This window comes from Nelusetta ayraudi, unplaced genomic scaffold (assembly GCF_046127955.1).
Source record: "Nelusetta ayraudi isolate G7.1 ecotype Tasmania unplaced genomic scaffold, CSIRO-AGI_Nayr_v1 ptg000006l, whole genome shotgun sequence".
Lineage (NCBI taxonomy): Eukaryota > Metazoa > Chordata > Actinopteri > Tetraodontiformes > Monacanthidae > Nelusetta > Nelusetta ayraudi.
In genome coordinates, this window is record NW_027466056.1 from 2,134,276 (window position 1) to 2,155,000 (window position 20,725).

General features: G+C 41.0%; 1 protein-coding gene across 2 annotated transcripts in view; it reads right to left on the reverse strand.

Annotated features, from left to right (window-relative positions):
• Nucleotides 1-20,725, reverse strand: part of LOC142880225 (inactive rhomboid protein 2-like) — a 31,591-nt gene that overhangs the window by 7,731 nt on the left and 3,135 nt on the right. Inside the window, exons 1-17 of one of the 2 annotated variants that reach the window (XM_076013997.1) lie at nucleotides 13,545-13,563; nucleotides 12,773-12,922; nucleotides 10,583-10,734; nucleotides 9,947-10,130; nucleotides 9,061-9,273; nucleotides 7,837-7,965; nucleotides 6,907-7,016; nucleotides 5,726-5,941; nucleotides 5,226-5,337; nucleotides 4,455-4,529; nucleotides 3,844-4,005; nucleotides 3,551-3,636; nucleotides 3,382-3,445; nucleotides 3,092-3,186; nucleotides 2,910-2,985; nucleotides 2,720-2,820; nucleotides 1,522-1,675 (exon numbers count right to left, since the gene is read on the reverse strand). In XM_076013997.1, the coding sequence (XP_075870112.1) occupies nucleotides 1,522-1,675; nucleotides 2,720-2,820; nucleotides 2,910-2,985; nucleotides 3,092-3,186; nucleotides 3,382-3,445; nucleotides 3,551-3,636; nucleotides 3,844-4,005; nucleotides 4,455-4,529; nucleotides 5,226-5,337; nucleotides 5,726-5,941; nucleotides 6,907-7,016; nucleotides 7,837-7,965; nucleotides 9,061-9,273; nucleotides 9,947-10,130; nucleotides 10,583-10,734; nucleotides 12,773-12,910 (2,067 nt within the window). In that variant the 5' untranslated portion in view covers nucleotides 12,911-12,922; nucleotides 13,545-13,563. Of the gene's footprint in view, nucleotides 1-1,521; nucleotides 1,676-2,719; nucleotides 2,821-2,909; nucleotides 2,986-3,091; nucleotides 3,187-3,381; nucleotides 3,446-3,550; nucleotides 3,637-3,843; nucleotides 4,006-4,454; nucleotides 4,530-5,225; nucleotides 5,338-5,725; nucleotides 5,942-6,906; nucleotides 7,017-7,836; nucleotides 7,966-9,060; nucleotides 9,274-9,946; nucleotides 10,131-10,582; nucleotides 10,735-12,772; nucleotides 12,923-13,544; nucleotides 13,564-20,725 lie in introns of those variants that run through there. The other variant, XM_076013989.1, reaches the window with a different exon arrangement.

The following is a 20,725-nucleotide window of genomic DNA, read 5'->3' on the forward strand; positions in this document are numbered from 1 at the left end:
CACACACACACACACACACACACACACACACACACACACACACACACACACACACACACACACACACACACACACACACACACACACCTAATCTTGTTTGCCCAGTGGATTGCCACAACTTTCCATCAGGACATCCGAGACCAAAGATGAGAAGGATTGAAGAACCAAAGTTACATCAAAGAAATGGAACTTTTGCCTTGGCTTCTGTGAGGAAAGACACGTCTCACCAAAAGGATTTCTTTGTGTGTGCATGTATGTGTATGGCTTCCAACAATGGAAAAACCTGCTGAAAGTGCAGAGCTGAAAGGTTTCCCCGTGCCCTCTGCAGACAGGGGCAGTCAGGTCTGCTCCAGTAATCCCTGCGGTGAGAAAGTCCCCTCCAGTAAGTGAGCTTAGCCACGCCGAGCTAAGCCAATAAGTCCCAAGCGTGGAAAACAGAGTGGAAATATGCACCATTTGCATGTCGCTGTCAACATGTGGCCATATTATTGCATCGGTTCGCACTTGAGCGGCAAAGGCTGCGCAGTGTTGTAGTACTGGAGATTGGTCTTAGTGTCCAGACCACTTTTCCAAGGGTCTAAGTCTCGTCTCGAACTCGGAGGCTTTTTTACTCCGTCTTGCCTCGGTCTTGGACTGGGTCGACCCAGCCAACACTGCAATGACACGATTGTGACACCCAGAGTGACACCCTGCACCCTCATTCCTAGTTCTTTTATTTTTTTGAAAAAGGTTCAAAGTAGTTGGCAAAGCAGCAAAATGTTAAAGAAAATTGTTAAAATATACCTTGCTGAAAATAAATGTTGCATTGATTTTTTTTCAGTTTTGTTGTTATTTTATACACACTACCAGTCACATGTTTGGACACACCTTCTCATGCAGCTTTTTTTTTCTTTACAACTTTCTACACTGCAGATAGATACTGAATACATCTAATATATGAGCAAGATATATGTCACTATGCAGCAAAGAAAAAGACGTTCAATAACCGTGTGTTCATATGTAGTTTTGATGCCTTCAGTGAGCAAGTGCAATGTCAATCAAGAGTCATGAGAATGAAAGAAAAGAAACTCAATTCATAGGCTGAGCCCAAACTTTTGACTGTTGGTGTATATTTATATTTTATATTATATTATATTTTTCTGTGATATTTAAAATCTTGGTCTGGTCTCGATCTCGATGCTCTCTAGTCTTGATAACGTCTTGGTCTTGGTTGGTGCGATCTTGACTACAACACCAGCTTTACGGGAGAAGAGCAGATGGAGAGGCCTCTCAGAATGAAATGAACACAAAAATAACATTGCAAAGTCAGGCCCACATCTAAAAAAATAAATAAATAAAATAAAATAAATGACTGATAAATGGCAAACGTTCGCCGCGTGAGTGCGGTGTGTGAATGTGTGCACGTGTTAGGAGAGAAGTTTTGGAGTAAGCAGCTTTTCGTGACAAGGAAAGCCGTTCAAAAATCTAGCGGTCCTGCTCGGGAAGTGCGCAGGGATCACGGCGCGTTTTAAGAAAACTCACCTCGGCTCTGTAGGGCAGAAACAGCGCAGACGCCAGGTTTCCAGTGATGCCGCTCAGAACGTAAATGATGGAGATGCGGACCCAGCCAGCGAGCTTCTCCAGGTCTCTCAGTATTGTCATCTGGAACACCACCGACACCAAACAGTGCAACAAGCTGCAGACACGTGCAAAAAACAAAACAAAAGTCATGTTGAAAGCCCACAGCTCTTTAAAAAGAAGATGTGAAAGGTTGACATGTGTCTAGTATTAGCACTAAGTATGAGTGAGACATGTGAGCAAACAGCTCACAAGTGTTGGCCACACTCTTTAATTTAGTATTTTATTTTCTCAATCAAAAGCGGCTCAAAGGCTCAACCTAATTGGCTTATACAAGTGAAACCACCACCACCCAAAAAAGACATTGTGCACCACACTTGAATTGGTCTGAAAGAAACTATTCTCTCCATAAAGAGTAATCAAAACCTGCTGCACATTTTCACAATATGACTTTGACTAAAACAATGATCAGTCTTTAAGCTTTACCTGAGCTCGAATGTCAGGTGGTTTGAATTTGTTTGCAAACTTAACATTATGAATGCTGGGTCTCACTCGGAAGATACACCACCGTTCAACACTCTTGACTAATTTCTGCATTGAACTCCAATATGTCCAGCCTTACAAAATAATCTACTGAATTGCTCTGCCATCATTATGAGCGCATGAAAATGTGTCAAGATGTGTTGAACAAGTATGGAAACAGTATGTGTTGAATGAAAACCATTTTAATGTCCAATTAAAAGTGCTTGAGAGAATTCTAAGTGTACAAGCTTCTGTGTTAATTCACTAACAGTCGGTTGTTTTCAAGAGCCTGAAATATAAACCATGATGCTTTGTGCACTCTTTTATGGTTTCACACACAACTCAGTGTGATAATAATAAAAAGCTTTGTTTTTTTGTTTGTTTGTTTGTTTTTACAATTTTAAAGCATTCAATGACGGCCGCATATTGCACACTAGATATTCATTCTCTACAATCACATTCAATTAGACATTGAAGGCAACGCGTTTCAAAGCCAACCCATAATGTCTTCAGCACATCCTGACTGATTTTCCTGCACTAGTGATGTTCTTGGTGCATTCCACCAGATTACTTCATGCTGCCGCCGACGCAAGCGCTCACTGAAAATAAACGACTGTCGGCTGCTTAAGTCAGCGCTTACCCAGCGTGGAGGAAGAGGGAGAGCCAGAGGCGGTAAAACTGATCTGGGACATCAGGGTTGAGGAACGGCAGCAGGCCACACACATCATCCAGACAGTGGACCTGCAGAAAAACAAGTGCGTCCATGAGCAAGTATGTTAATATGCCAATGTATAGACATAAACGGGCACAAATAAAAAAACACCCTGTACCTGGGAGCAGAGTGTCGCATCCTCATGAAAATAACCATGCATGAAAGTGCAGTACTCCCTGGTCGCGATTTCACATCTAAACGCGTGACAAAGATTCAATGAGATTAAAATGTTCCCACATGACGTGACTAAGAAGATGCAGGCAAATTGGAAAAGGCACCGAGTGAAACAAAGTGTCTCACCTGCCCTTGGTTCCTATGCAGCAGGGTCGTCCCTTGATGTTACAGTCCATGTGTCTATAACCTGTGTGATTCCACTTCTTGGGGAAGGTACAGATCTAAGACAAGCCAGAAAAAAGCAAGCAAATCTGAATTGTACATACATACATACATACATACATACATACATACATACATATCCACGATGAATTAAATTTAGATACAATTTGGAACAATTTCTCTTTAGAAAGACAGACACAAAAGGGATTTGATTCAAATGAATAATTTTCAGGTTAGTGGTGCTGTTCCCTTACCGGCCACTGGGTGATGTCATCCGGCCATAAGTGCGGCCCTGCAGAGGCCGGCTCCTCACACACTCTGCGCAAGACGAGCAACACAAATGACAAAAAAATAACAGTTTTAAAGAGTTGGACGACAGCATGTTTGCTTTTTGTGCGCGGCATCTGATGAAGGGAATCTCACCTGGGATCCTGGTGACACACTGAACCTGAGAATCTGGTGATGTCCGCAGACTCGTTGTTCCATTTAATAAAGGTGGCCAGCGTCTCCTGCGTAGGCATACATACATGCATGAATTCATTGGGATGAAAAAAAAAAATACAGCCAAATAAAAAATTTGGCTTAGTTTTTGGTATTTCTGAGATAACATTTTGCATGAACTACAAGTATGCTGTTGTTTGACCACAGAACGCTCTGACACGTGAAATCAGATCTTGGTGGAAGAGGAAAAAACACACACACACAAAAACACTCACCGAGCAGTCGGAACTCAGAGTTTGCACACATCCAGAGTTGTCGTTCTGAACGCAGCAGCCAGATCCTCTCTCCAAGTCTCTGGCTTCTTGGATCAGGTTGACGACCTGCGAGTCCTGGCGAATGCACGGTGCGAACTTGGCTCCCAAATGAATGAGGTCATCCTGGAGAAGAACAGCGGGACAAGAAATGATGCAACGCAAAATATGTGGTTCGAGTTATACTTTGATGGTTGTGGACAGTACAGCGTTGAAACTGATTTACTGAAATCCAATGGATGTTTCCATTATCTGTTCGATGCTACTAGGCTGATGTTGCAATTGCAATTGGAATAATTGTGTAGAGTTGACTGCTCGCATGCATCATGGTTGAACATGTATTTTTTTTTCTCTCCCTCGAATATAAAAGAACACTAACAGGGACACAATTTTCAAAACTGACTTTTTCCACAGCCAGATTTATGAAAAAAAAAAAAAAAAAAAACTCTCACACTTCATTAAAAACGAGAAGAAGTATTTCAAAGATCAGGGAACGTTTAACACAATGAGATTTGAGTCAACAGAATGAGAACAGCAGGACAGTAACAGAGAGGCTGAACCAGTGACGGACTCACAGAGCTGGGACCAATCCAGAAGTTCTGCTGCTGGGTATACTTGACGCTCTCATAAATACCTTTATTCTTCAGTACCTACAGAGGGCGACAGAGTCAAACGGGTCAATGTGAGTGGGTTAGTTTGGAATGAACTGAACATTTAACTGATCATTTGCTGTTCCTGTGCAGCGCAGCCTTTCCAAATTCTAACAACACTAAAAATGAAATGTGAATGTTTTTTGGTTTCATAAATTTAAGGATTTTATTTAAAGATGGCAGACAGATTGGGTTACATTTGAGGTCGCACTACCAACTATTGCGCAACTATTCACCTGGCTACAGCTGCCATTTGTCATCAGGCTACAGCCCTTTGGCAGTTATCAATCAAACAAACAATGTTTACAAGACAACAGACTTTTTGTTCCTATTAAAAATACTGACTTCAACATAAATGTGTATTTGCAAGAGATGTGAGTTCACATTGTGTTCACACTGAATGTCTTGATCTGCCCAGTTTACACAGAAAATTAGACAGTTTACAAATTACACAAATTACCAACAAGTGAGTTATTATTTGAATTTTAACAAAGCAAAACTGAAAAGCCAGTGAATGTCACTCGGAATCTAGAAAAAGCCTGAATCACGCTGCAACTGCTTACTTCCTTATTTTTCTTTTCTAATCTAATCCCCACTGCGATGTCACTGAACATCAGCCAAAACATTGTGACCGCCGGCATCAGTTGGAGAGATCCTAAATAACAGCAGACATATACAGTTTGTAGTGTGACTTACCAGCTGAGCTGTAGAATGCTGTGCAAACCCCACAGGGGCAAAACCATATGTGCAACAGGACAGCAGAGTGATGACGACGTGCACAAACGTAATCCAGTGGGTGAAGTAGGGCCTAAATGAAATGATATGGAAAAAATGTTAATCAAGCGAGTAGAGAAAATCAAGCCAGTCGCACTGGCGGTTTCTGAGCCTCGTGTTTTGAGATTTTTTTCAAACAAGTGAAAATTGCTCACTTCCGGGTTGGTTTGGGGTCAAAGGTGAGCATTTATGAAAATTAGGTATGGATTGAACGAATGCGCGAGTCTTTGTCCTATGTGTCTACAACATTTCTAGAGGGCACTATGGCCATTTTTGTGTTTTTGGTTAATGTAGGTGGCGCTATTGAGCGGATTGATCTAGTTCTATAACAGATTACATTTTTCGCCAGTTCTGACCTTTGTGCAAAAATAAACGTGTCTCCGTGAAAAGTGGTATAAAAGTGCACGACCGCATTCCCTCACCTGTGACTGTGGAAGTTGTCCAGCTGTTTCTGCACGTTGCTGCTGAGGCTGCGTCGGTAGTGTCGATTCAGCCACTTCCCCACCACACCCATGCCGTACTGACGCTTATGTCTGTCAAAGGCAAAGTGCTTGACTTGCGAGGCGATGCGACGACCCAGGCGTGGATGGGCCTTGTCTTGCACTACAGCAGGTGCCTTGGGCGACGAAATGTCCCTCCTGGAGTTCAGGGGAAAGTGAAGACGGGGACAGAAAGCAAGGAAGAGATAAGGATTGAAAAGGGACATGCAAGAGTTTGAATGAGTCATTCACAAGTTAAAATGTATGTGAATTAATGGTGAATTACATTCATAAAGGTAAGGAGTATTACAAATTCCACATTCACAAATTTTTCTTTAGAGTGCTTGTTATTACCATACTGATAAGCATGCTAAGACAGGGCGGCTACGGTTAACAGGGCGGTTTATGAAACAAAAAGAAGGAGAAATAAATATTGAGAAAAACGGTCCAATTATAAGAAATGAGCAACACTGTGTAAGAGCAGATACATTTTAGTTCCATTTTTAAAACTTTTAGACTTTGAGCTGTGTCACACAAACAACGCACAAGAAACCAACTATGCCTGGTTCCAATGCTTCCACTTGACACCGGCAAGTCAACCTGCTTTTATCAGCGGTTTTGGTCTGAGACAATCTGAAGGAAATCACATCCAATTTCTGGAGTGATAATTCGGAAATGTCGAAGAGAACTGGACAGAAATGTCTGCAATTTGAATTCGAGCAGTGGAGTACAGTGAACAAAAGAACGCCGGCCGACCAGGTGGTCGCACAGGCGGCAACACTGACTGCCACTGTAGCTGGCTGACAAGTTTGAGAGAGGGAGGGTGAGTGACTGAGCGCTGCAATCTAAAATCTGACCACCAGGTGACTCCATTTCACGCACTGCACCTTTAAAGTTAAAAGTTAACAGGAAGAAGAAAATCCTATGGCCTTTTATTCCTCATCAATGTCCCTAAAATAATTCAGAGAAAAATGCCTTTCAGAGGAGAGCTCATTTCTATGTATTATATTTATTATATTTATAAGTCATCTGGCTTCACATTTTTGGAACTGATGCTAGAGTTACGCTGTGTGCAACAATTGTTTTTTGTTTAACGGGCTGGAGTTATTGTTCCATCTACTTACAGGCCAGGGAAAATCTGGTCCGACGGCTCGACAGGAACAAGAGAAGCAGATATGGGAGGAGACTCAAACACGTCATCGGCGATGGAATACAACTCGTCGTGGGCGTCAGCCTGCCAAGACCAGGTTGTGGAGGTTAGAAAGGAGGAAGAAAAGAAAATCTGTTCAAGATGTGTAGACAAAGTGACAAACATCTGTACATTTCCCGATTCCACCAGCGCAGAAATTATACAACTGATTATCGAGGGAGGAGGCTGCATTCGAGTCTTTACTGGGGCTGCAACTAATCATGATTTCTGTTGTCGACTAATCTATCCATTATTTTTCTATTAGTCACAATTATCTTCTTTATTTTCAACACCTATTTTAGACTTCTGTTAAGCTCACTCGCTTAAATCTTCCCACCTGTTATACTGTTGTACTCTGACAGCATACGTTTTTTTTTTTTTAAATACATCAAAAATAATGGCATTTATCGGTGGCATAGTTTTTTTTTTCAATGTAAAATATCATAGGAATATTAATTCACAATTTAAAGGTAAAATACAATGTTTATCACTGTTAAATCCCTTAAACAGATTTCTTACAACTTAAATATGGAATTAATAAGCCCTAAATAACACAGTTGATTCACTAATTACTACGCTAAAGTAAGTGAACTATCGTTTGCTAAGCTTGCTTACTCCATGATTTTCCAACGTGTGAAAATAGATACAATGTACTTGCGTCTTAGGCTGATGATTAATTAACAAATAAGCGTGTAATTCAAACCACAACAATGAAATATAATCGTAATCGTAAAAACGTAATCGATTCCGTCGGCTAATTGTTGCAGCCCTGGTCGTTAGGTGAGGGCGAGCGAGTGCTGTACATCTGAATGCAAATCTCTGAAGGCGGTCAGAGCAGCGAGTGAGTGAGCGGCGGCCGGCCGACCTTGCTGAAGAAGACGGACTCGGACGTGTCTGCCGAGTCCATCATGTCCTCGTCCATCCAGCTGGGCCTGATGAAGCTCCTCTTGTGGAAAGTTCGACCTGTGTTGGATCCTGCCAACCCACTACGACCCTTAACGAGAAAGCAACACACAAATGATGATGATCATCATCATCATCATCATCATCATCACACATGACATGGCCAGCAGAGAGCCATAATGATGTGATGCAAAACTAATGTTGCAAGAGCAAGATTTAACTATCGGCGTGTTATTAAATCAAGTAACATCTGTCGTTGCCCGAGCTTCATTTGACGTCTCTGGACACCACGATGCTGACAATGAAGTACATGTGGGCTACAAGTTGTCAACAGAGTGCAGTCCTTAAATGTGTGTCATTAATGCAGGATAGATACTGTCACAAAGACAAAATCTGACACAAAAATCTAATCTAATCTAATCAAAGGCCCACATGCAGCAGTGCTCTTCCAAACTCAGTGATACTATATAGCAGTGTTTTTCAACCACTTTGCTGCAGCACACTAGTGTACTGTGAGATAATGTCAGGTGCGGTGTGAAAAATCTTTCAATTTCACTTAATCGGTCTAAAAAATATCTTAACATCTCATTGTGGAGTGACTGTTCTTTAAAAGGAATCAAAGCCTATTTTCCAGGCTCCACATTCAGTGAGTTTGAACAAATTAAGAGATATTATTGTCATTATTAAATTAAAAAAGTGTCATTTTATAATGTTTTGGTTGGTGGTGTGACATGGGATTTTTTTCAATTTAAATACTGTAGCTATGGCACGTCCGGGTGTTTAATCACAACTTGCAACTTACGACTTACAGTTTCAAACTCATTCATTGCAATTCTAGAAAAACACAGATTGTGATGGGTAGAAAAAAAAAAAGTTTTATTCCTTTGAGTCCTTTGAATGCCCCATAAAGGATTTTTAATCACGTGCTAGTATTGTAATAATAACACTACTAAAAATATATATATATTTACAAATATGTTAATAAGCTTGGAACTTCGTATTAAAAGAACAAGTCAAATCGTGTCTCACACAGTGCACAGGTTCCTCTTTCTCAACACTTGCAACACATGGGGTCAGTTTACAAAATCCTCCAGTGAGAAGTAAAACTAACTCAATCATCAACTTGAACGAACCACAGCTTTTCAGGAGGGGGGAGGGGGTTTGGTTGGTTGGTTGGCCGAGGTACCTTCATTAGATTGGTTGCGGCCCGGATGCTCATGCGGGCCACAGACTCCCTCTTGCGTTGGGGGAAGCGGCTGTAGCCGGAGCGCTGGCTGGTGAAAGAGCTGAGTGAGGTGACGCCAGGGGTAACGGGAACCACTTGCGGCGTCCTGGGGGAGCGACTTTCCGTTTCTTCTGGGCAACGGAAGGCTCGTCCCCTTGCCAGGGGATCTACAATCTGCCGGGGGGAGAGATACAACAATTAAGGCTATTTTTAGAAATGTTAGCACACACCTATTCAGCAGGCACTGGGAGTGATAAACGGATGAAATCGGAAATATTTCACATTAAGGGTCTGACGAGATTAAAACACAGTTTAAAAGTGAATTGAAGCGCACTTCTGTTTGTGACCTTTGGGGCAGTAACGCGCCTTTGCTGTCTGCAGAAAACACTATTAAACTGCTCAGGTGAAAATGTAGCCTTTCGTCTTTATTTACGGAATTGAAACTTCAACTTTATTCTCATGATGCTGTCACCACATGAAACCGTTAGCTTGCAGACTTTGCATTCGTCTGCATTCGTCTTTCAACTCGTAGAATCGCCACACGGCTGACATAGTTGTTTTGTTGGAGAGCTGTGATTAATGGCAGTTAACTATGAAGATTCTGCGATTAATCGCGATTTTAAAAAAAATGGTTTGACAGCCCTAATAAAAATTCAAGTCAAAACAAATCAATGTATATCATAAAAATCCAATTTTCTTTGAAGTGTTAACACGCCCCCCGTGAAACATCAAGCATGCAGAGTTTTGTTTTTCTTTTTCTTTGACCAGACAGCACCAAAAGATTCAGTATTAGAAAAGTCTTCTTGTTAGTTCTGAGCGTTCCAAGAAAACTCGAGAGACAAAGTACCTTGGGCATCTTGTGCGTGGCTGGTGACTCCAGCGTCTGGTCGAAGCTGGTGGCCGTGTCAGGCTCTCGATACTGGACCTTCAGCTTGCCAAAGCGCTGGCTGCAGTGGCGCAGGCTTCTCCTGTGCCAGACCTGCTGCTGGCTCTCACTGTCATCCCCCACACCAAACCACTGCGCCGTGTTTCTGATGGGACAAGAGTGCACTTTTTATTACTTTTACTGTTCTGAAATGGCTTATACATTTATGCCTTATTGGTTGTACCTGCCTGCCTGCTGCTCATTTAATATGCTTAATACATTCCCTGTGTTTCTTATGTATTATCCTTCTGTCCTTGAGGTTTTATCTGTCTGTTTGATCTGCTGTTTCTCTCCGTGGCAGGCTGAAGACGGTACATGTTACACGTTAAATCATAATAGACTTGATGTATAGGATGTTATATTATCACAGGAACCAGTGCCATATATTTCTGTGTATACACAGTATTGTTTACGCTGATCATTTCATTGTTTTATCTGCTCTTCCTATGTTTTATTGTAAAGCACTTTGAACTGCATTTTCCATATGAAAGGTGTTTTATACATAAAGTTTTTTCTTAATTTTACTTACTAACTGAATGTTGCCTCGTATGATCTTACCTACGTATACTTTGTGAGAGCGACGTTTGTCTGCCGAACGTGGCCCTCCTGTCCCTGGCCAAGGAACGGTCTTCTCTGGAGCCACTCATGCTCTCTGACACAGACCTGGGATCTTGAGTGCTCTCGCTTTTTTTCAAAGAAGGACGAAGTGGCTGGAGAAAAAAAAAAAAAAAAAAATGGAAACAGAGACAGAGAGACTATTACTAAAAACACAAGCTACGACTATTTTAAAAAGTTGGGATAAAACAAGATTCATTCCATTTTTTTTTTTCAATTTGACATTAGCGGGTTGTTAAAGGTCCAGTGTGTAATATTTGGAGATTTTGAAGACGAAACAGTGTGACAATGTAACCAAGTGGTTACATTTTAGATTGATGATTTATAGATCACTCTCCCTTCCCCTCCTGAGCTTGCCAGTGGACTACGGTGGCCTGCGCACCCAAACCTGGATTCTTCGTTGCTTTATTTGATTTGGTTATTTTGCCGTCATGCAATCTTTATTGTCCATGCCAATAGGAGCAAGAACTTTGTTATATGCATGTTTCCATGTGTAAACAAGAACCATTCTATGGGTAGGAAAACCAAACTACTCTTATTGTAATGTGATTTATACACTTTTATGAATGTATTTATGCTTTTCCCAATATAAAGATCAGAAATCAAGCCAAATATTACGCACTGGACTGTTAAGTGTGAAAAGTCTAAATCCACGGAAACAAAAAGTTGAACTTGATGCCTATTTTATGAGGACGCAATATTTGCCAAACAGGTTGTGCTCGATAGTCGGCCTTGGTGCTGCTCTCCTGCGCGTGTTTGTGTATCTTGTCCAGTGATTCTGTACAGTCCATTAGCTTAACATGCCGTGACTCTGCAGTGGGTGAGGCTAATGGCCGAGTCATTCTGAGAGGCAGAGGGACTCTGAGGGAGCAGTGACGTGCGGAGGAAGACCAAGACACTCTTGATCAGTTTCTACACCGCAAAGCTCTTCCTACCGCAGCAGAGAACCTAAAAAGTCAAGGCTGTCACGGCTCATCAAAGACACCTGGCAGAAATGCAACACGACACCACGTGCAAACCGTCTCTGAACGGCGAAAGAGAAATAATCATATTTGTACTCAACTCCAAAAGAAATTACGATAAGCAGAAATGTTTAGAAGACATTTCAAAATTTAAAGAGAAAGCATGAAGTTTCCAAACAAGACGCAGTACCTTGAAACGAAAGGAATGTGCTTGAGGATTAGTTTCTGGCAGTATAGAAGGCAGTTTGGAACTTTTCCCTCTACGATGTTGCGTAGAAGAGTGTTGTGCGCATGACTGATTTCACACTATATTTGCACATTAATTACAGTCAGGGAGTAGGAAAAAGTTAAGACTGTTTGGGCAATTAAACTCCTGACTACAAATGACTGTGCAGATGAAGCACCGGTAGTTTGCATTCAAAGCCTGGGCCTCAGAGAGGAAGTACAAACAGCTTTGGGAGCATGTGAACCCATTTTTATGCATTCAGAAGCGACAGTTCATCCAGGACTGCTTTGCGGCATTGTGTGAAGGAAAAAAAAAAGGCATCAGTAATGCAGTCTGACTGGGCATTCTATGGTGGAAAAGTCAAAAACAAACACCTGAACCACAAAAATGAACCCAAACCTGCCGCTGTAACGTGCAATCCTTCACTGCTGATTGCAACCGGCAAATTCAACGACTGAAAGAATGAATGAAATTACTAATCAGACGGCATGAGCAAATCTTTCCAGTTCCGGGTAAATTATTAAAGTTATTCAATTGCATGAAAATTCTGGTATGAATAAACAATATGATTATTTTCAAATATCTCATGAGGTAATTTAAGCGCAATAATTAGATACACCGATGGATACGCAACATTATAGACGTCCCTCAATTTAGCAACAAGGAGCGATCCACCCTCCTGGCCCAGGGCGCCATGAAGGCCGTGGACCCTCTACCACAGTGGAGTGGTTCTCAACTGGTGGAGTCTCAGGAGCCACCAGTTGAGTCTCCTTTAGAGAGGTTTTTCCAAGTTTGCATGTTTCCATGATCAGTTTTGTATTGTGATATTTAGGGTTTGGCGCAATTCTAGGGGTCATGGAATGAGATGTCATGAAGCTGAGAAACATCTCCGCGTAAAAGTTGGCATGAATGAAGGAGTCGGGCCAAGCAAAGTGGTTAATGTACCCGTTTTGCAGGGTCCTGGGGCATCATTGCAGCAGGCGGCGGGATCGCAATCACAAGGCTGGGCGGCTTCTTGCTCTTGAGACGGCTGTCTGATTGACCTGTGTTGGGTGGAGACTCTTTCTCCTTGAGTGATGCCATTTCATCAGAGACCTGGAAATGAAAAAAATAATATGAAAACATTGTGGATGCAACTTAAATACACCATCACAATTGTGTTTGGAATAAACAGCTAAATTAGCTGCGCTGTAGGAGAATTTCTGAGACATTGCAATGCAAACAATGATCAACAATGCTTCCTTTGGAAATTTTACACACTGGACCTTGCAGGCTTGTAGTCACCGTGTCTTTAGTGACCCGACGACAAAACCGAATTCATACGCAAGTAGAAAGACGGTCAAATCAGCAGCACAAACCAAGACAAAAAAACCTGGATGTTTCAAGAAGAATTTTTCTGAAAGATTAATGATATGAGCCAACAAAAAAGTCTGCCATTGATTGTCTGGTAAGATGAGACGCAGGAGAAAGAAAAAATGTGAAAGGTTGTGGCTTTCAGGGTGGGGACGCAATGGAAATCTAATCATCCTGACGCACGGCAGCAAGTGAAAGTATTCAGCAACATAAGGACAGTCAAGATGACAAGCAGATGTTCAACCTGAGTGTTAAAAAGGAATAGAAGGCTGATTAAAGTGACTGTGAACGTGGCATGGTTGGGTGTTTGTGCCAGACTGACTGCTCTACCAAGGAGAATAGTTGTAGGCAACAAGAAACTCACGACGTCCAAGGTATGCAGAAGACCAGACCTGGTGCCACTCCTGTGAAACTGAGGGTACAATTAGCACAGGGTCGCCAATACTAGACAATAAACAATGGGATACAATTGACTGATCTGACAAATGTTGATTTTCTGCTGAGACATTTGAATGAATTGGGATGAAAATTCTCAAAAGCCAGAGTTTATTCTCTCTTGAATCAACAGTTCAGCCTGCTGCTGCTGCTGCTGCTGCTGCTGCTGCTGGTCTAAAGGTGTGGAGGATTTTTTTTCCTGGTGGTCCCTTCAGTGCAGTGTGTGTTTAAAATGCAAAAGTTTTAAAGGGGGAACACAAAAGAAATACAAACAAATATCTATCCTGCCATCATGTCTGTCACAATAAGCATTCATGTGCAACACAACAGCAGAGCCAATGGTTAGAGTCAGCAGAATTAGAGAAACAAAGCTTCCATTCAGAAAGAAATTGGTTGGTTGTTTTTTTTAATTACTTAAGGCAACATATTAAAAAATATTAGAAACTTAAAATGATTTAAATTAATGCCATTCAACTTAATAAACATATTTTCATTGAATTTAAAAGTAAATAATTTCATAAAAAAGAAAATAAAAAAAAGCGGTGCTTTGTGCAGCTGAATCATTTTCAATTTGAGACAAAACACATTTTTGAACATCAAAGCACAAGATTGTGCACATGACAAACAGTGCTGCGAAGCCTGGAGCTATGCAACACAGTACAACAGCGTTTCTTCAGTACAGAAGGTGTGAGAGATGTTTCTTTACACATCCGCCAACAATGCACATCTACACATCTACATCTACATCTTCAAACAATTTCCTGCTGAGAGGGTCCACCCTCGCCAAAAAGAAAAAAGTAAATCAGCCCAGAGTGCTGCCTGTGCACTGAGCCAAGGCTTTGTGGTCAAAACAGTCTAAACATTGTTGACAGGAAAACATGACCACTAATCAGAGTAAAGACTAACTAGAGAGACTGCCTGCTCCTTTTTTGGAAAACAAAGTTAACGTTAACCATGAGACATAAGAACAGGTGAAGCCATTATTTCAGTTGAAGTTTTCTGTTCTCCCCCTTAAAGCTAATGTTGCTGTGGAATTCCAGGGGAGAAATGTGAATTCAAGTAATGTATCCAGGAAAATGCCATGAAACGACAGTGTACTCACAGAGGCCGCACCTCCACAGATGCTTCATTCCAACAGCAGTTTGACTGTAGGGCAACTGTGTTCATTGTGTTTTTGCTTTTTAATGGATTTATATTTTTCTTTTATTCCACAAAATCCTATATTGGCATTATAAGTTTTGATTGGCATCAAAAGTTAGACTGTACATGCTAGTTTTCTGTTTGTCGTACACAACTCGTGAAGCCATCACACACACTACACACTGTATACTCTAGTATGAGGTATCTGTTCTTTCTGTTTCTCTCGTACACATGGTCAGCGTCACTTTCTCTGTGAATACAGCGTTTTGTTTTTCTTTGTTTCACAGAGTTTTCTTTCTTGATTTGAAAGGAATTTTTTATTGGGTTTATGCTCTGTCTGCAGAGCTGTGTTGGCAAGCAAAGCCCGATCAATAAAGTCCCTCTCCGTAAAAACGTGCGGTTGAATCATTTATGGGAACTAATCAATAGCTCTGACAAAAAATCAATGATGTCAAACCCAATCTACAAACCTGAATTCTTAATAAAAAGAAACTGTTAGTAACGACTATTTAATACAAGTGGCGTGACATCTCATCATGCTATATTTTTCATCCTACATTTCCTTGTCAGAGGGTCTGTCCCCATTATAGACGATATTAATCACAGGCTTGAACTGACCGTTGGACAACCGCCTTTGACTTTAATTGGCTGCAAAGAATTTTCCCAAACTCTTTCAAAGAGACATTCAAAAGCAGCAAGACTGTTAAAACAATAGGGTCATTCTGAAAGGACATGAAAAAAAAAGTTAAAATAAAATTGGTAAGCAAGTAGTTAGAAAGCAGTCAGTCTATTCATGGAGTTCATATTGCGTTAAACATTACTCAAATCAATGAGTAGAAAACTTACATTTTAAAAAGTAATACTTTACAATATAAACTCATAAAGTCCTAAGCCTTCAAACAAATCAATTCAGTCATTTCAATACTAAAAGCCTTGAAGTTTCCCGGGAGTTGTGGTTTGTGAAATCAATGCGAGACCCTCGGACTCCGCTGGTCAAATTCATGGGCAACATGACTCCAGCTCAGTCAATAACCTCATTTTCCCCGCAGAGCTATGGCACACTTGAGATGCGGCTTTGCACCTGCACCATCTAGCACTTGCTGTCATACCTCGAAACTGACAATTGTCATTCATGTGAACGCCACTCTCACAAAGCAACAATCAAAACGTCGACAAATTTGGGTCGACTTGGTCCCCTTCAGAGCTGGAAGGGAGCGGAGAGAAGCCAGCTGGGTGATTTAAAGGAGTCCTTGGCTGGCTATGCGTCTGATTGAGTAATGAAATAGCTTGGGACAACGCTAATGGCCAGAGTGCTTAGTGGTAAAGGGACTGCTGCTGCTGACCGTAGACTGGCTGTGCGCATTGACAAATGGTTATCAAGACCCATGAAGGAAGACTAATGGAGTAGACCACACTGAGGCTCCCAGCACAGAAGACAACAACAGTATAACAAAAATAGTTGGAGCTGTTTTGCATTTTTTTTTTAAAGAAATAATATGATTTATAGTTTGCATGGCGTGGATGAAATATGGATATCTATGTTAATGGAATATGTTTGGATCTAATGCTTTTGTGCTGTTGTGCATGATTGGCCTTCTGTCTGGTCTGTTGTGGGTCTGTGTCTGGATTGACTGATTGACATTTGATACATCTGCTGTCCCCCTGATGGCAAGGTAAAGCGGAAGTGGCAAACAGTTTTTCAACCACGTGAATGCGATGTTGTTTGTATGTTTTAGTTACGATGGAACAAATAAATGAACTACTCTATTTTTGCTGAGATGCTCGTTGGTCTGAATTAAACTCCGCTCTGAAGGCGTCGCTGCGAAGCTGCCGATACAAATGACTCTCCTTAGTTCTGGGAGGAGGTCAGCTAATTAGAAGTAGCAGCAATGTAAGCCCGTGTTTACTAAACAAAGGTTTTACTAATTTACAGTAATTCTTTTTTAAATGCGGTACCTGGATTTTTTTTTCTCTCTCTTTGTGTGAAGATTTTATGCAAAAACAGTTTTTCACCTTTGAATTAAAAATGAAAACATTACTCCTGCAGGATCTACAAAGTAAATAAGTAGGTAGAAAGAGACCTACTGTACCTATGTTCATGATAATGCATATTGCATTCACTGTTTATTGTACAGTACCACAATTACCAAATCCACTTATGCTTTACAATAAGTCCATGTAAAAACAAACAACAATTTTTGCTGCCCTAAACACATTGTTATTTCCAAGCATTCGAGCTGCACTAAATCTGAACTCCTTGGGCCTCCCTTGGCCCCCAAAAAGGCCACGGAATGGCCAGACTTGGCCCAGATTTTATTTTTTAGGATGAGTTGTGAATACTGAGCCACACCGTGTCTTGTAAACACTGAATCATTGCAGTAATCCCTAAGTTCCATGTGTTTTGCTGCATGTCTAATTATTTTTTGGCAGTGTACCTGCACAGCTCTAACCTGACTTGACAGAGTCAACATGCAACGCTGAGCCACGAATCACAGCATAGGCTGCTTTGAAAAGAGAAGGAAAACATAGCTGATATTTTCAATAAGGCCAAATCAATTTAAATTGTACATGTCATGACTATGAACGCAGTTATATCCGTCCAACTCAGCTTGATTTATAATAACGATAATAATGATCAAATGAATAGGTGTTTTATCTATTTATCTTTTAAAAAAAGTTATATTTTAAATTGCGATAAATGAGATAATCCTCATAATGTGACAGCTTTGACTTCTATATTCCTGCTTAACTGTTCTCTAGGTTGCATTTTTTGAAAGTGAGGCTTTAAGAACTTGAAAAAGGGCGTTATCTGCCCCTGACCAAATATTTAGAGGATATCGTCTTTAACGAATTCCAGATTCAGAGATCCTTGGACGCTCTTGTTTGCATGAGAAGCAGATGAGTGTTGTGAGGAATCAGCCAGAGCAGCTTTAAAAAGCTTCCAGTTTTGACAAAAAGTTTTATCTCCTGCCATATATTTCACACTATGCATTTCTTTTAAGCATAAAACCATAAACGAGTTTGAGTCTGTCGTCGATATCAATACTTGGCGATACAATAGTTATGATACTAGATACACATACCCATACACATAAAAAAAAAACTTGATACTGTACACCATGTCCACAGGGATATTCTTCTTGCAATTTATCTGCAGAGATAATCTTATTTATGAAACAGACAAAAGAGCTGAAATAATGGATAAACATAATAATACAGTTTCAAACTGAAAATGAGATCTGAACTTTTTTTTTTTTTTTTTTAAATGAACATACTCATCACAAAATGGTTGGAATACTACAAAACACACACTCTCATAAGTCAACGTACTCTCTGGTTCCCAAAACATACTGTATATAGGCCACACACTAAGGCAAACTAAGCTGTTAGACTTGCCCAGTGCAGTAAACAGAAGCCCGGAGAAGAACCGGCGTGAATATACACTGCAGTGTATTTGTTGGCTGTCAGCCAACTGGCAGAATACCTTGCGAGCAAAGACATATTATGTACGATTACACAACAAATCGTCCGATAGTACCGTGGAGGTCCCTGACCAAATAAAAATACATTTTGGCTTGGTCTATGTGCACCTTGCAACGTGTGAAATGAACAAACTGCCCGCTACCGAGCAGAAAGTCTTGATCAAGCGTGGGAGAGTGTGCCTTTCTAGTGTGAGCTTCACTGGTGCCTTCTTCTTACACTGAAGGCTCGGAATTGAAACTGCCCCCTCAGTCTTCACGTTCAACCACGACGCGTCTTCACCACCTCTCTTTTTCGACGGAGCCTTAAGACCTTCAATGTCCCAACGGCAGCAAAATGCTGTCGCTCTTCGGACTCTCAATCAGAGCAATGGTTTTCACTTTAGAGCCTATACGAAACACAATTTCAAACCTGATTCTGAAGGAATCTAGATTGAGTGTGGGCTTTTGGACTAACCATTCCAGACGGACACAGTTGCCCAATTCTCTCTAGTCTCCAAACATGACCTACATGCTGCAATGCAATAACTGACAGGTCCAGTCTGTAAAATTTGGCTTAATTTATAATATTTCTATTGGTAAAAGCGCAACATATAGCTCATAAATGCATACTTAAAAGTGTATACTCGCAGTACAATAAAAGTAATTTGGTTTTCCAGCCCATAGAACGGTTCTTATAAATATAAAAATATACATACAGCAAAGGTCTTGCTCCTAGACTTGCTCCTACTGTAGTTAGCTGCAATCTTCCATCACCACATTTTAAGGAAGCCTGGTATTTATGAAGCGAAAATTATTTATGAATTGCGCTAAATGCGAAAGACGAGCTTCCTCAGAAATTTTACACCCTGGACCTTGAAGGCTTGTGGTCACTGACCTGAAGACAAGACTGAAATCTTCTGCAAGCAGAAAGCCGGTCATATCAGCAGCACATAGCACAACATAAAACTGATATTTCAAGTTTTCTCTCCATCACTGAATTCGTCAAGTACGTACATGCATGTACAATTCAACAACTCAACATCTTCGGCTCTCAGGGAAAAACGCTGACAGCTAGGCCCGCCAGGCTGTTAAGTCTGAGAAAAACAATGCCGCGTACTCTCACTCGGTTATCACAAATGAGCCGTGGTGCCAGACAGAGTGTGACTGCCGACTGCACACTGAATGCTGCACAATGCATACATGGGGAGGAAAACTAGCATTCTGTGTGCTTTGAAACATCTCACGAGCTTCTTTACAAGAATATGAGTGCATCAGAGGAAAAAAAAATAAAAGGCACCGTCCACTGAATATTCCAAATACCTTTTAGCCTTCTGTCATGCACTCTAAATAATTGCTGGCATGAAGAGCTGGGGAAAGAATTCCGACAACCCAGACAGCGGTTTGGCATTTTCCATAAAGGGAGATGGTCAATTCCACACACTTTCTCTGCAAGTTATATCAGGAAAATGAGTACAATCATGAAGCGGGGGGAAAAAGGCAGGTGATGGCAGGATTCTATTCTAACATCCTGACCAGATGGCATAATAAATGCAACAAGATAAAAACAGACTCTACTATTACATAGACGATACCTTAGTTTTTCCTGTGTATTATTTTTTAAGCTGTGACCACTCATTTTGGAGCCATCACCCAGGTGGTGAAATTAACAATGCCAATCACCACCAGCTGGTGAAAAAAATAGTCAGACGTGTAAAAGTAAAATCTTGTCTGTGAAGGTTCTCAGTCATCCAGGTCTTTCTTGTACTTGAAGCAAATTGACTAGTTGTTGGTATCTTGAAGATCTAGAGTCAAAAAGTCTAAAGCCAAGTAGACTGATCTACATCTACAGGCCAAGCATTAAAAAAAAAAATGCCTTTACATTGTGCATGTGCATTGTTTTCCACACATTTCATTGAGTTAAAGCATTATGTTGAATATAAACTTTAAAAAAAAAAAGATTCCGGCAAAAACTGGAGCAGAATAATTTTAAATTCACTGATGGGGAATCCCATATATTTATCCACCAAAGTGGAGCAAAACACTTGGAGGCGGTCCTAAAGGGGGTTTAGTCACCCCACTAGCGTAGGGATGTAATGCGAGATGAGGTAAACCCATGTAGGTTGTTATTCTGACAATCCCATTGGTTTGGTTTTTTCTCCTGCCCTGCCATAATGCGAGTCATTAGGCTCCCTCGCAACAAGGTGTGAAGGGTGGTCAACCACTCTTCAAGTTTGTGTTACTCAACCTTGGCGGTTAAATACGTGGGACTTTCCAACCAATTTTTAGAACCTTTTGCATGGGAGGGGGATTGACCGTTTCAAAAATACCAAAGAAACATTCCAGTTGACGATGGGAAATTCTGAATCACATGCTAGTCTATTTTGACCCTTAACGCTCACTGTACGTCTTGTGACACAAGTGAATGCATCAAATTGCAGCCCAATGTTTCCCTTTGGTTTACAACAAAAACACGGGTGGTTCAAGCAAGATGCAGCAACAGTGTTGTGAC